Source organism: Pelobates fuscus, chromosome 10, assembly GCF_036172605.1.
Source record: "Pelobates fuscus isolate aPelFus1 chromosome 10, aPelFus1.pri, whole genome shotgun sequence".
Lineage (NCBI taxonomy): Eukaryota > Metazoa > Chordata > Amphibia > Anura > Pelobatidae > Pelobates > Pelobates fuscus.
In genome coordinates, this window is record NC_086326.1 from 153385009 (window position 1) to 153400972 (window position 15964).

The 15964-nt window shown below is 52.2% G+C and overlaps 2 protein-coding genes across 3 annotated transcripts in view; both read left to right on the plus strand.

Annotated features, from left to right (window-relative positions):
• Positions 1-15964, plus strand: part of LOC134575162 (zinc finger protein 250-like) — a 752315-nt gene that overhangs the window by 452637 nt on the left and 283714 nt on the right. The window lies entirely within an intron of this gene.
• Positions 124-15964, plus strand: part of LOC134575221 (oocyte zinc finger protein XlCOF8.4-like) — a 73289-nt gene continuing 57448 nt past the window's right edge. Inside the window, exons 1-3 of the mRNA XM_063434475.1 lie at positions 124-211; positions 14268-14425; positions 14707-14889. Coding sequence (XP_063290545.1) covers positions 14318-14425; positions 14707-14889 — 291 coding nt within the window. The 5' untranslated portion in view covers positions 124-211; positions 14268-14317. The remainder of the gene's footprint in view (positions 212-14267; positions 14426-14706; positions 14890-15964) is intronic.

A 15964-nucleotide genomic window follows, 5' to 3' on the forward strand; every position in this document is an offset into this window, starting at 1 on the left:
TCATCCAAGGCTCACACACGGCTGTCCTATCACCCGAGCTCCTCCAAGAAACCTGGCAACCAGTGGAACGCATTACCCGGAAGTTGTGTTGTATGCGGAAATGACGTTGCAGATAGCTTCCGGTTGTGGATATTTTGGGTTTCCCTGTCTCTGGCTCCAGGTTTCCAAGTTAAAGAAGACTCTGTGAGCTCCATTACTCGGGCTGCAGCTGGTAAATCTGAAATTACAGGAAATCCATCTAACTATAAGGGCCAGCTTCATCCTCCAACATGGGGGAGACCTCACATCCCTGCACCTTAGCCAGGGTCAGCGATCACTGCGATACAACCCCCCTTTACAGCGATACAGCCCCCCTACAGCGATACAGCCCCCCCTACTGCGATACAGCCCCCCCTACTGCGATACAGCCCCCCCACTGCGATACAGCCCCCCCACTGCGATACAGCCCCCCCACTGCGATACAGCCCCCCCACTGCGATACAGCCCCCCCACTGCGGTACAGCCCCCCTACCATAGGCGTGCGCAGCCAATTGCATTAGGGTGTGCACCCTAAAGCACACACACGGCGCATGTATATATATATATATATATATATATATATATACACATACACACACATACATATACTGATGTGTGTGTGAGAGGGTGTTTGTAGTGTGCTATGTGGGTGAGGGTGCTGGTAGTGTGCTGTGTGTGAGGGTGCTGTTTGTGTGATATGTGTGTGTGAGGGTGCTGTTTGTGTCGTGTATTTGTGAGGGTGCTGTTAGTGTGCTGTGTGTGAGTGTGCTGTTTGTGTGAGGGTGCTGTTAGTGTGCTGTGTGTTTGTAAGGGTGCTGTGTGTGTGTGTGTGTGTGTGTTTGTGAGGGTGCTCTTAGTGTGCTGTGTGTGTGTGTGTGTGTGAAGATGCTGTATGTGTGCTGTGTGTGTGGGTGGGTGCTGTATGTGTGTGGGTGCTGTTTGTGTGAGGGTGCTGTTAGTGTGCTGTGTGTGAGTGTGCTGTTTGTGTGAGGGTGCTGTATGTGTTTGTGAGGGTGCTGTTAGTGTGCTGTGTGTTTGTAAGGGTGCTGTGTGTGTGTGTGTGTTTGTGAGGGTGCTCTTAGTGTGCTGTGTGTGTGTGTGTGTGAAGATGCTGTATGTGTGCTGTGTGTGTGGGTGGGTGCTGTTTGTGTGCTGTGTGTGTGAGGGTGCTGTTTGTGTGCTGTGTATGTGAGGGTGCCGTGTGCGCGCGCTGTTTGTGTTAGGGTGCTGTGTGTGTGTGGGTGCTGTATGTGTGTGTGGGTGCTGTATGTTTGGAGGGATTGTGAAGGTGGGGGCAGATTAGTAAATAACCCCCCTCCCTTCTTACCTTATGTAGGGAGGGGGGATCCTTGCTGTCCAAGGGAGAGTGAACTCTAGCCTGCGGGGCTAGAGTTCACTCTCGCGAGATCTGAGCATTGCCGCGGCAAAGCTCAGATCTCGCGAGAGGAACCTGGCGGAGCTTCTGTCTAGAGCTCCCCGGGTCCTCTCCTTCCTCCCTCCATGCTGCTGTGGCTGGTGAGGTACATCGTTGATCTCCCCGCCGGCCCATGGAGGCTAAGAGCAGAGCCGGCACTCAGATAGCGCCAGCTCTGCATGAGCCGACAGGGGAGATCTGGAGATCTCCCCTGCCGGCAGGGGTCAAGTCCTGGGGAATAATATGTGGGATCTCTCCCAAGATTCCCACCCCCTCAAAAAAATAATATACACTTTTGTGTGTGTGTGTATATATATATATATATATATACGCGTACACACACATACACTCACACACATATATTCACAGACACATACACACAATTACATACACTCACACATACATTCACAGACACACACACACACACACACACTTACAGGCACACACACACATACATTCACAGACACACACACTTACAGACACACACATATATTCACAGACACATACACACTTACAAACACATACACTCACAGACACACACACACACATACACTCACAGACATTGACACACACTCACATACACTCACACACACACATACACTCACACATACAGACACACACACACACATACATTCACAGACACACATTCACAAATTATTTTTTTAATAAAAAATAAATAAAAAATTGTCCACCCAGCCTCCCTACCTGGAGTGCTGGCATGGACTTGTCCCTGGGGTCCAGTGGGGCGGGCGCCTCTCTCCATATCAGCCTCTCTCTCTATATCAGCCGCGGCGAGGGAGCTGTGAGCTGTGTGCTCTCTGCTCCCTCTCGCCGCGCGGGCTGTCTACAGTAGCTGGGAGCCGGAATATGACGTCATATTCCGGCTCCCAGCATCAGCAAACAGCGCGCGGCGAGAGGGAGCAGAGAGCACACAGCTCACAGCTCCCTCGCCGCGGCTGATATAGAGAGAGAGGCTGATAAGGACAGGGGGGACACAGGGGGAGGAAGGGGGACATTTAGGTGCGCTCAGTGCCTGCAGGAACGGCGTTCCTGCGCAAATAACAGTGCAGGAACGCTGTTCCTGCAGGACAATCCATAGACGTGCCGCGGGGATACAGCCTCCCCTACTGCGATACAGCCTCCCCTACTGCGATACAGCCTCCCCTACTGCGATACAGCCTCCCCTACTGCGATACAGCCTCCCCTACTGCGATACAGCCTCCCCTACTGCGATACAGCCTCCCCTACTGCGATACAGCCTCCCCTACTGCGATACAGCCCCCCCTACTGCGATACAGCCCCCCCACTGCGATACAGCCCCCCCTACTGCGATACAGCCCCCCCTACTGCGATACAGCCCCCCCACTTGCTGCGATACAGCCCCCCCACTTGCTGCGATACAGCCCCCCCCACTTGCTGCGATACAGCCCCCCCCACTTGCTGCGATACAGCCCCCCCACTTGCTGCGATACAGCCCCCCCACTTGCTGCGATACAGCCCCCCCCACTTGCTGCGATACAGCCCCCCCCACTTGCTGCGATACAGCCCCCCCACTTGCTGCGATACAGCCCCCCCCACTTGCTGCGATACAGCCCCCCCCACTTGCTGCGATACAGCCCCCCCACTTGCTGCGATACAGCCCCCCCACTTGCTGCGATACAGCCCCCCCCACTTGCTGCGATACAGCCCCCCCCACTTGCTGCGATACAGCCCCCCCCCACTTGCTGCGATACAGCCCCCCCACTTGCTGCGATACAGCCCCCCCCACTTGCTGCGATACAGCCCCCCCACTTGCTGCGATACAGCCCGCCCCACTTGCTGCGATACAGCCCGCCCCACTTGCTGCGATACAGCCCCCCCCACTTGCTGCGATACAGCCCCCCCCACTTGCTGCGATACAGCCCGCCCCACTTGCTGCGATACAGCCCGCCCCACTTGCTGCGATACAGCCCCCCCCACTTGCTGCGCTACAGCCCCCCCACTTGCTGCGCTACAGCCCCCCCACTTGCTGCGCTACAGCCCCCCCCACTTGCTGCGATACAGCCCGCCCCACTTGCTGCGATACAGCCCCCCCCACTTGCTGCGATACAGCCCCCCCCACTTGCTGCGATACAGCCCCCCCACTTGCTGCGATACAGCCCCCCCCACTTGCTGCGATACAGCCCCCCCCACTTGCTGCGATACAGCCCCCCCACTTGCTGCGATACAGCCCCCCCACTTGCTGCGATACAGCCCCCCCCACTTGCTGCGATACAGCCCCCCCACTTGCTGCGATACAGCCCCCCCACTTGCTGCGATACAGCCCCCCCCACTTGCTGCGATACAGCCCCCCCCACTTGCTGCGATACAGCCCCCCCCACTTGCTGCGATACAGCCCCCCCCACTTGCTGCGATACAGCCCCCCCCACTTGCTGCGATACAGCCCCCCCCACTTGCTGCGATACAGCCCCCCCACTTGCTGCGATACAGCCCCCCCCACTTCACTTGCTGCGATACAGCCCCCCCACTTGCTGCGATACAGCCCCCCCCACTTCACTTGCTGCGATACAGCCCCCCCACTTGCTGCGATACAGCCCCCCCCACTTGCTGCGATACAGCCCCCCCCACTTGCTGCGATACAGCCCCCCCCACTTGCTGCGATACAGCCCCCCCCACTTGCTGCGATACAGCCCCCCCCACTTGCTGCGATACAGCCCCCCCCACTTGCTGCGATACAGCCCCCCCACTTGCTGCGATACAGCCCCCCCCACTTTCTGCGATACAGCCCCCCCCACTTGCTGCGATACAGCCCCCCCCACTTGCTGCGATACAGCCCCCCCCACTTGCTGCGATACAGCCCCCCCACTTGCTGCGATACAGCCCCCCCACTTGCTGCGATACAGCCCCCCCCACTTGCTGCGATACAGCCCCCCCCACTTGCTGCGATACAGCCCCCCCACTTGCTGCGATACAGCCCCCCCCACTTCACTTGCTGCGATACAGCCCCCCCACTTCACTTGCTGCGATACAGCCCCCCCACTTGCTGCGATACAGCCCCACTTGCTGCGATACAGCCCCACTTGCTGCGATACAGCCCCACTTACTGCGATACAGCCCCACTTACTGCAATACAGCCCTACTTACTTTTTTCCTGGTGAACTCTGTGGAAAACTTAACCTGCAATGCTATTTCCCATCATACATTGCTGTACTGGAGAGATAATTGCGCAAGAATGTACTGTCAATTACGTTATCTCTCCGTACAGCAAAATATACAATTTAACATAAAAATACTGTAACGGACCGTTTCAGCACACGAGGGGTTAAAATCCATTTAGGCGATATGCCCCTTTCTGAGAGACAGGCACAGCTACTGCAGAACACCAAACTCCCGAACTGGATACAAAATAGCACTCCAAACTGGAACCTCACGAATAGCTGCTAGCAGACGAACAGGAAAAGCAGACATCAGCTTACACTCCTAGCAATCAATCTCCAACAGCATACAGTGAATCCCCCCAAGAACGAGACAAGGCTCCGTGTTGAGGGTCAAGCAGTGGTCTCAGGTCTGGAACACCCAGCCTGCTTTTTATTACAGTTGTGCACATACAGGACACACCCAGGGGGAGGCATAAAACAACCAATCAAGTAACAGTACAACCTACACATCCCCTCCTCTCAGATAAACAGTTAACATAATTATTACATACAGTAAAAATACAGCTTCCACACATACTCGGTAACTTTAAAACCATACATCACATTCACATAAAATTACATATCCACAATCAATCCATACAGGGGAACAACATATTCAAAAATGGCATGAATCAGACCAGGGGTTCAAAAGTTAGTAAAGTATCTTTTAAAACCCCTGTCAGCATGGCTAAATCTGGCTCACACAGGTTTTACAGAGGCCTCTATCCTGGAGACAATGGGGGGAAGTAATCCAATTATCCAGGGATAGAGGCAGACTCCATTGAGCACATGGTTACACAAAGACAGTAAAACACTTTAGAATACATAAAGTTACTTTTTATACATAACAAACAGACATGTAACATATCCCCAGATAGCTGGGATCTGAACGCACAAAACTACCGAATAGCGCGCAGATCCTATTCACACAGTTCAATTGCCATGGAGCTAAAGTCTTTCCCATAGTCTTTCATTATATGAATATGCTCCATGGCATAGCTATCTGGGGGTATCACCGCTCACACAGGGCAAGTACCGAATGGCCCCACTGTGTTTAAAGGGCCAGAATGAGTGACATGCACTCTGTTAGGGCCGAATACGTTTTTTAAAAGGGCCCAATCTCCCAGGGACCATAATCACATGGCAAGAGGCTGGCAAGCAGTCCTCTCCAGGCCCAAGTGGCGAAGGGCACTTCGTCACACATCTTCCCTTTGGGGGGAAGACTAAACAGGTACCTGACCTTCTGCCGGTCAGTACCTAGGTTAGTCGGGCAGCCCACCCACAGTAAACAGTTCACAGAGTAACCCCCCCACAATAAATGGTACTGGCCTGTAGGTTCCAGGTTGTAGTGGGACAGTTCAGCCTCCTCGGTCTCCCTGGCGCAGCTAGGCAGACAGCTGGGGTTACTTGGGGGGCAGAGGCCAGCGGTGCTCTGCTCTGCTGCCAGCTCTTTCGCTGGCTTAGCCTGCGGTAAATCAGGCTCTGGACCAGGGAAAAAGGGAGGGCAGAGGCTAGCAACACTCTGCCCAGATGCCAGCTCTTCAGCTGGAAGGGGGTCAGTGGGTATCGTAGGCTCATCCACTGCCCCCAGGACCCGGTCGGGATGTAGCAGGGGAGGGGAAGGCTTGCTTACCTCCTCCTGGTATCCCTGCGGGGAAGGTTGGGGATCCGGACCGCCCGTCGAGCATCCCTGTAGGACTGGCACAGAGACTGCGGTCCCATCTGTGCCAGTGTGGTTAGGGTTGTTTTCCCCCTCACCCGGTATCTCCTGCTGCGGTAGGAGGGGGAGGCCGGCTGCCCCCACTCCCCAGGACGCTGGTTGCTGTACGGTGGAGGGATCCACCATCACCTCCTCCTGGAACTCAGGCTGCCGCTGGGAAGAGAGACCGGTTGTCTCCTCTACCTGTGAGATGCACTGCCGCTGGGGATCTGGGCCGGGTACCCAGCATCCCTGTAGGGCCGGTGGAGAGACCTCGGTCCCATCTCCACCTGCCATCTGTGTGTGTCTCCAGGACAAATCTATGAGGTCCACTACCTCAGGTACCTCTGGCTGGTGGAGGAGAGGGAGGCCGGTTGCCTCCACTCCCCAGGACGCTGGTTGCTGTAAGGTGGAGGGATCCACCATCACCTCCTCCTGGAAATCAGGCTGCTGCTGGGAAGAGAGACCGGTTGTCTCCTCTTTGGCTAAACAGCCCGGTCGCTGGGGGGCAGGACCGACCATCCCTACCCCCTGTGCTGTATGTGCAGAGACCACGGTCACATCTGCACAGTTGTGGGGCTTACTGTCTCCCCCTGGTACATTAAGCTGCCGCTGGGGAGAGGGGGTAACCAGCTCCTCTCCCATACATACTTCCAGCCGCGGGGGAGGGAGACCGACTGTCTCTGCTCCCAATACAGAGTCCTGCTGCTGGGGAAAGGAGACTGGGCTCTCTATTCCCGGTAGGACACTCTGCCGCTGGGGAATGGAGACTGGGCTCCCAATTCCCTGTATATCACACTGCCGCTGGGGATCTGAGCCGACCGCCCAGCATCCCTGTAGCTCACCTTGCCGCTGGGAAGGGAGGACGCTGCTCTCCTCTCCCTCCAAGGTACACTGCTGCTGGGGTTACAGGACCACTTGTCTCTGCCCCCTGTAACTCAGCCTGCCACTGGGGAATGGAGCTTGGGCTCCCAATTCCCTGCAATACCGGTGGAGAGACCTTGGTCCCATCTCCACCTGCCGCCTGGGGTTCCTCCCAGTAAATCTCAACAATATCTTCCCAGCTGAATGAGTCTGGAACTGGATCTGTCACCTTGCTGTCCTGCTGAATCTTCTCAATGGAGTGGAAGAGACCTCGGTAGTCCTGCTCCAGTTCCCACTCCATGGTTGCTAGGTGAAGCAGGTCTTGCCCTACCTCATGGGGGTCATCCCAGTCATGCCTAGCCTCCCTTGTGTAGAAAATATCTTGAAGTCTGGTCTGCGCAGGGCTCCCGAAGTCCGTCTCTGCAAAGGACTCCCATAACAAGCCAGGACCATCAAACTCCTCTCCCTCTGGCTTGTCATGCTCGGCTGTCCAGGGTATATACTGTGCCATATACCACCAGAGTGCCTGGTAGGCATCTTCCAGCCAAATCTCCTGCCATACTCGGAGCTCCAATTCCTTCACCCATTCCTCCAGGGGCTGCTCTCCCAGGAAGGGCATCCGCAGGGCCACTTGCTTCTGCAACCGCTGCTCTTCACTGGGGAGACTCTCACCCCGCTGGTATTGTACATCCAGGGCCTGGTACCAGATGCTTTTCCTTAATGCATCCCGGCGATCCAGGTCCTCCTCCTCGTATAACACTGCTGGTTCCATTCTGTTGCTTTTAGAGTCGCTGTACTGGGACATGCGTTGCCCCCACTTGTAAATCCAAAGAAATGGTGTTTCCTGTAGCTGTCCTTCTGGCTGTAGGAACGATCCCACCGCTGCCACCAATTGTAACGGACCGTTTCAGCAGACGAGGGGTTAAAATCCGTTTAGGCGATATGCCCCTTTCTGAGAGACAGGCACAGCTACTGCAGAACACCAAACTCCCGAACTGGATACAAAATAGCACTCCAAACTGGAACCTCACGAATAGCTGCTAGCAGACGAACAGGAAAAGCAGACATCAGCTTACACTCCTAGCAATCAATCTCCAACAGCATACAGTGAATCCCCCCAAGAACGAGACAAGGCTCCGTGTTGAGGGTCAAGCAGTGGTCTCAGGTCTGGAACACCCAGCCTGCTTTTTATTACAGTTGTGCACATACAGGACACACCCAGGGGGAGGCATAAAACAACCAATCAAGTAACAGTACAACCTACACATCCCCTCCTCTCAGATAAACAGTTAACATAATTATTACATACAGTAAAAATACAGCTTCCACACATACTCGGTAACTTTAAAACCATACATCACATTCACATAAAATTACATATCCACCATCAATCCATTCAGGGGAACAACATATTCAAAAATGGCATGAATCAGACCAGGGGTTCAAAAGTTAGTAAAGTATCTTTTAAAACCCCTGTCAGCATGGCTAAATCTGGCTCACACAGGTTTTACAGAGGCCTCTATCCTGGAGACAATGGGGGGAAGTAATCCAATTATCCAGGGATAGAGGCAGACTCCATTGAGCACATGGTTACACAAAGACAGTAAAACACTTTAGAATACATAAAGTTACTTTTTATACATAACACACAGACATGTAACATATCCCCAGATAGCTGGGATCTGAACGCACAAAACTACCGAATAGCGCGCAGATCCTATTCACACAGTTCAATTGCCATGGAGCTAAAGTCTTTCCCATAGTCTTTCATTATATGAATAGGCTCCATGGCATAGCTATCTGGGGGTATCACCGCTCACACAGGGCAAGTACCGAATGGCCCCACTGTGTTTAAAGGGCCAGAATGAGTGACATGCACTATGTTAGGGCCGAATACGTTTTTTAAAAGGGCCCAATCTCCCAGGGACCATAAGCACATGGCAAGAGGCTGGCAAGCAGTCCTCTCCAGGCCCAAGTGGCGAAGGGCACTTCGTCACAAATACATAACTTGTACAATTTTGCTCTGAATTAGCCGAATGACCCTTCATTGAATGGCTGGGATCCGAGCGCACCATCTGGCAAAATACAACTCAGATCCATGCATTAGAATGTGAAAGCCATTCGAATGAAGGGTTTTCATACGAATGCACACAAACAATATAAAATTCATGCTGGTTGTTGGAATAGGTGGTTCGTGCAGTTTAATTTGTCAAATGTGGCTAGGTTTATACGAATGAGGCAATCATACGAACAGATATGGAAGTCCATCGGGGTTCGTGAGGTCGAGTGGCTGATTTTAGTTCCAGACACTCGACGACCAAACCCCACTGGGCGTTCGTGAGCAAAGATGGCCGCCGCCACGTGTTCGGTTATACGAACTGCGGCCACCTATAAAACCATTAATAGTCTGCGGTTAGCAATGTTTCCATTTTGTTAATTGGAGACACACGACTCCCTTGTGTGGTCTCCAGTTCGGCAGTTCATTCGTTTCACGAACAGAGTTATCCAATATTGTTCGTGAAACTAGCGTACGAATGCCATAGTCTTTGGAATGTACAAATAACATGCGAACACAGTCTTTGACACCCTAAAGTGGCTAGGTTTGCCACACTGCCCCCCTTACTGCGTTACAGCCCACCATCCTTCTAGTGCCATCGATCACTGCGACATTGCACCCTTACTGTAATACAGCCCCACTTACTGTGATACTGCCCCCCCTTACTGCGATACAGCCCCCCATCCTTCTAGTGCCATTGATCACTGCGATACAGCCCCCCATCCTTCTAGTGCCATTGATCACTGCGATATTGCCCCCCTTCTGCGATACAGCTACCCTTAGTGCAATACAGCCCCCTCTTACTGCGTGCAGCCCTACTTACTGCGATACAGCCCACCACCCTGCTAGTGCCATCGATCACTGCGATGCATTCCCCCTTACTGCGATACAGCCCCCCATCCTTCTAGTGTCATTGATCACTGTGATACAGCCCCCTTTACTGAGATACAGCTCCCCATCCTGCTAGTGTCATTGATCACTGTGATACAGCCCCCCTTACTGAGATACAGCTCCCCATCCCCATCGCCTAATGGGCGAAATATCATTGTTTACCTGATATCAGACATCTAGCAGCTAGTTATACTGTATTTTCGATATGTACCAGCTCTTCGGGTTATAAAGATGTGTTTTCTATGTGACCAAGATAGAGGACAGATACAAAAAGTGAATAACATAAATAGAAGCAAGGTAAACCAGAATAATATGTGCATAAAAGAAGTACAAATGTTTGGGGGCAATTTGCACAGTCGCACCATCCATTCAGGGCCGGATTAACATAGGGGCTGATGGAGCTGCAGCTCCAGGCCCAGGCCCATGGAATAGGCCCATTGGTTTTAAAAAAAAAAAATAAATAAAAAAAAATTTTTTACATTTTTTTTTTTTTTTTTTTACACACTACTCTTAGGGTTGCCAGGTATTTCTCATGTATTTCTTAGGGTTGGCAGGTATTTCTCAGAAGTATTTCTCAGGTATTTGAGGCTGCCTAGCCGGTGCCGGTATTGCAGTAATACCGGCAATACAAATGTCTGTCTCAGTATAAACATAGATTATTCTGCAATACCAGCGCCGGCCAGTAGGGGTCGTTGTTTGTGTGGAGAGAGGCAGTGATAAGAAGTTACGGCATCTCTCTCCCTGCCTCTCTCTACTCACTGATCCGCGGGGAGCAGCTCTGCACAGAGAGTCCAGACAGCAGCTCCGAGACATGGGGACGCTGAGACATTGGGACACTGGGGAACATGGGGACCCTGAGCATGGACGTCCGCAGGAATTTTTCCGGGGGGGAAGGGGGGGTATAATTGTAATGACATCCATGCTTGGCCCCTTTTTGACAGTGTCATGAAGGGGAGGAGCATATTCATTTTCACATAAAGCAAGGATAAATAGCGTTTTCACAACTATGGTGTCAGGAATATATGTTTGTATTCCTGACACTATAGTGTTACTTTCATCAAATTACAGGAACATTCTGGTCACCATAACAACTTTATCTAAATGAAAATGCTGTGATGCAAGGAGGCCCCTGGGTGCTCTTTCTTTGAAGGGGAAGGGGAAACCGTTTACCCCCAAAAGGCTTCCTTCAGCTTCCTTCAGCTCCAGATCTCCAGGTCGCTCAGTGATATTCGACTTCTGAAACAGAGTGTCAGGAAGTGCAGATTGACGTTGGGCATGGGTGCCGCGGATTGGCTAGAGTGGTCAGCTGACACTCTAAGCCAATCGCTAGTTCCCGATTCATAAAAATGTTTTACGTTTTTATGAATGGGGAGCTACTGATTGGCTTAGAGTGCTAGCTGACCCATCTAGCCAATCAGCGGTACCCCTACCCAGCGGCCCTCTGTGTTTCCTGACACTCAGTAAATAAAAGTGAACACATTAACACTGATATTGTTTGTTTTTACTTGGGGAGATGAGAAGGTCCAACGTTTCCCTGCCAGGCCCAGGTACCAACGCCTTATGATGTGGTGTCCAGAATGAAGTGCTACAATCTCATTTTCTTCTCCTTCATTTGACACAGTCTTCTTTGTCTTCTGAGGCTCCTTTACCTTTCTGCTACTTTCTGCTTATTTTGCGCCCTTCTGCTCCTTTCTCTTTCTGATCCCTTTCTGCTCCTTGATGGCTCTTCCTGCTCCTTGATGGCCCTTCCTGCTTCTTTCTGCCCCTTCCAGCTTCTTGCAGCCCCTTGCTGATCCTTTCTGTTCCTTCTGATTCTTCCTGCCCCTTCCTGCTCCTTGCTGCCCCTTCCTGCTCCTTGCTGCCCCTTCCTGCTCGTTGCAGACCCTTCCTGCTCCTTGCAGACCCTTCCTGCTTTTTTGCAGACCCTTCCTACTCATTTCTGCCCCTTCTTTCTCCTTGCTGCCCCTTCCTACTCCTAGCAGACCCTTACTACTCCTTGCTGACCCCTCCTGCCCCTTGCTGACCCCTCCTGCTCCTTGCTGACCCCTCCTGCTCCTTGCTGCCCCTTCCTGCTCCTTGCAGACCCTTCCTGCTCCTTGCAGACCCTTCCTGCTCCTTGCAGACCCTTCCTGCTCCTTGCAGACCCTTCCTGCTCCCTCTTCCTACTCCTTGCTGCCTCTTCCTACTCCTTGCTGCCCCTTCCTACTCCTTGCTGCCCCTTCCTGCTCCTTGCTACCTCTTCCTGCTCCTTGCTGCCTCTTCCTACTCCTTGCTGCCTCTTCCTACTCCTTGCTGCATCTTCCTACTCCTTGATGACCCCTCTTGCTCCTTGCAGACCCTTCCTACTCCTTGCAGACCGTCCCTACCCCTTCCTGCTGCCCCTTCCTATTCCTTGCTGACCCCTCCTGCCTCTTGCAGACCCTTTCTACTCCTTGCTGACCCCTCCTGCTCCTTGCTGCTCCTTCTACTTTACCCTCCTGCTCCTTGAAAACCTTTCGACCCCTTCCTGCTTCTTGCTGCCCCTTTCTATTCCTTGCTGACCCCTCCTGCCCCTTGCAGAACCTTTCTGCTCCTTCTACTTTACCTTCCTCTATGCGGTCTCCCCCACCCCCCATGCCTCACTTACCTGCTCTGTAGGCTACCTCTGTGCTGCTCCCCTGCGGTTTCAGTCATGAGAGAGAGGCAGGGATAAGCTGTAGTTTCCTGCCTTTCTCCATTCACAGCGCCACCTACTGGCCAGCGCTGGTATTGCACTGTATTCTCACACTAAAACGAAAAATAGCAGCACAAGCTGAAAAAACCGGGGGGGCCAAGTATCCCCCTTTACCCCTCCCCCCCCATTCGGACGCCCATGACTCTGAGACACTAGGGACACAGTGGCCCCTAGTCTGTGTCCCCATGTCTCCCAGCCACTGTCCCTAGTGTCTCAGTGTCCCCATGTCTCCCAGTGTCCCCATGTCTCTAAGTGTCCCCTAGTGTCCTAGTGACATCAGGACACTGGGAGACATGAGGACACAGACTCTAAGGGACACTGGGAGACATGGGGATACAAACACTAGGGGACACTGGGCGACATGGGGACACTGAGAGGCATGGAGACACAGGGAGACATGGGGACACTGGGCGACTTTGAGACATAGGAGACATGGCAGTGTCCCCATGTCTCCCAGCCAGTGTCCCTAGTATCTCAGTATCGCCATGTGTCCCTGGTGTCTCTCAGTGTCTGTAGTGTGCCAGTGTTCCCTAGACTCCCAAAGTTCCCTAGTCTCCCAATGTCTCTGTGTCCCCATGTCTCCTAGTGTCTCAGTGTCCCCTAGTATAAAAGAAAAAATCTCAGGCACTCACTGTGATAGATTAAGGCAGGTTTATTGGACACCGCAACGTTTCGACCTGTACCCAGGTCTTTATCAAGTCTCCAATGTCCCCTATGTATCAGTGTCCCCTGTGTATCAGTGTCTCAGTGCCCCATGTCTCTCAGTGCCCATAGTGTCTCTGTGCCCGTAGTATAAAATAAAAAAATCTCAGGCACTCACTGTGATAGCTTTAAGCAGGTTTATTGGACACCGCAACATTGTGACATGGGGACACTGGGAGACATGAGGACACAAACACTAAGGGACTGGGAGACATAGGGACACAGACATTCCCCCTTTTTGTGTATGTTCGCCCTTTCGGCCGTTCTGGGTATGTGATTTGTGTCAGTAGCCCACCTTTTTACCGCATCCATAGACTTCCTGCTTTACTGGACACTGCTGTTAGGGGGTATGGGTTTACTTGAAAGATGAAAGCATGAGATTAGCAAAGGGTATGTGTTTTCTCATAGTTGCATCCTATGAGTTTCCCTACAGCATCATCTCCATCAGATACATGACGCTTAGGAGGTAGGACTTTTTTTAGTGTTTTTGGTCAATAATATTTTGTAATTAGGCCCATCATAATTATCAGCACCAGGCCCACTGGGCTCTTAATCCGGCCCTGCATCCATTTATGACTGCCATATTGAAAGTAAAGAATGTACTGTTTGTATTTGTTTGCTAATATTTTTGCCAGTGCAATGTGTGTATATAGCATTCTCTTACCAACTTTTCATTCACTTCTAGAAATAATGCTTAGTGCTCTGACACAATCTCTTTCTGTTTGTTTTGTTAGAAATTTGAAGGAAAACACAACTAAGGGTTCAGGTTGTCTGAGAGTGAAACATGTCTGGTATGGACCTTCCCTCGAACTCACCAGTGATGGACAAGGATCCAGTGACTGAGGAGATATTACATCTCACCCTCGAGATCATCTACCTTCTGACAGGAGAGGTGGGAAATTCTGCAAACATCACAGGGACATCTCTCTTATCCTCTTCAGTGTACCAACCACCTGTAGACAGTTCATTTGAAACTTCTCGAGTGGCTGTTTCATCCATTTACTGGACAGGAGTCAATGATAGAGATATTTTTTTAATACATTAGGTAAGGTAAGTCTTCAGGAAAATAAGGCAATGGAGTGAGTAGATAGCACAGAAAAATAAATGTTTTTTTTTTCATATACAGTGAAGTACGCAATGCACTGATTTTTATAATTATTTCTCATTGTGTAGGATTATATTGTTGTGAAGAAGTCGAGTGAATATGTCTCACTTAATAGCAATCCAAATGTATTCAAAGGCTCCCCCATGGCACAGAATTCCAGCACGGTGCCTCCCGTCCTGATCCATGAGAAAAACCATGATCAGAAGATCCTGGAACTGACCAATCAGATCATTGAGCTGCTGACTGGAGAGGTGAGACTGCTGGGAATGGGACATTATACAGTAAAACCAAGGATTGTGTCTGGATGATGTTTGTATTGTGTGTTTCAGGTTCCTATAGGGTGTGTGGATGTCACTGTGTGTTCCTTCATGGAGGAGACCAAGTGTTTAGAAGAAAATAAAGATGTGAACAAGGATGTAATAAAAGAAAATCACCAGCCCATCAGCTCAATGGGTAAGAGAAGGTTTATCAGAGGTTTATCTACTTTTGTAAAGGTAAATATTTTCCAAGTGCCCTGCATCCTCCATTTAATAAACACAGGGGTCAACATTTCCATTTGCCCCATCGTGGTTAGCGAGTAGAGCCCTGGCAAAGGATTTTTTGAGTTTCTCTGACTGACTCCGGTAGCATCCCTTCTAGGAGCATGATGTGTAGTATCCTCTGATATGAGACTTCTAACATGGAGCTCACTCTGTGCTGATATAATGATATACAAGCTGAAACTGTCAGAGTCCAGGATCAGAGTACACTTTCTATGTCCGCGCAGCCTGGGCCATCTCTCTCGCGCTGCCTGGGCCATCTCTCTCGCGCTGCCTGGGCCATCTCGCTCGCGCTGCCTGGGCCATCTCGCTCGCGCAGCCTGGGCCATCTCGCTCGCGCAGCCTGGGCCATCTCGCTCGCGCAGCCTGGGCCATCTCGCTCGCGCAGCCTGGGCCATCTCGCTCGCGCAGCCTGGGCCATCTCGCTCGCGCAGCCTGGGCCATCTCTCTCGCGCAGCCTGGGCCATCTCTCTCGCGCAGCCTGGGCCATCTCTCTCGCGCAGCCTGGGCCATCTCTCTCGCGCAGCCTGGGCCATCTCTCTCGCGCAGCCTGGGCCATCTCTCTCGCGCAGCCTGGGCCATCTCTCTCGCGCAGCCTGGGCCATCTCTCTCGCGCAGCCTGGGCCATTTCTATCACGCATCCTGGTCCATCCTACACACAACCCTTCTCAGGATTGAGTTGAAATCATGCCTGGCTGGGCCATCTCTCTCGCGCTGCCTGGGCCATCTCTCTCGCGCTGCCTGGGCCATCTCTCTCGCGCAGCCTGGGCCATCTCTCTCGCGCAGC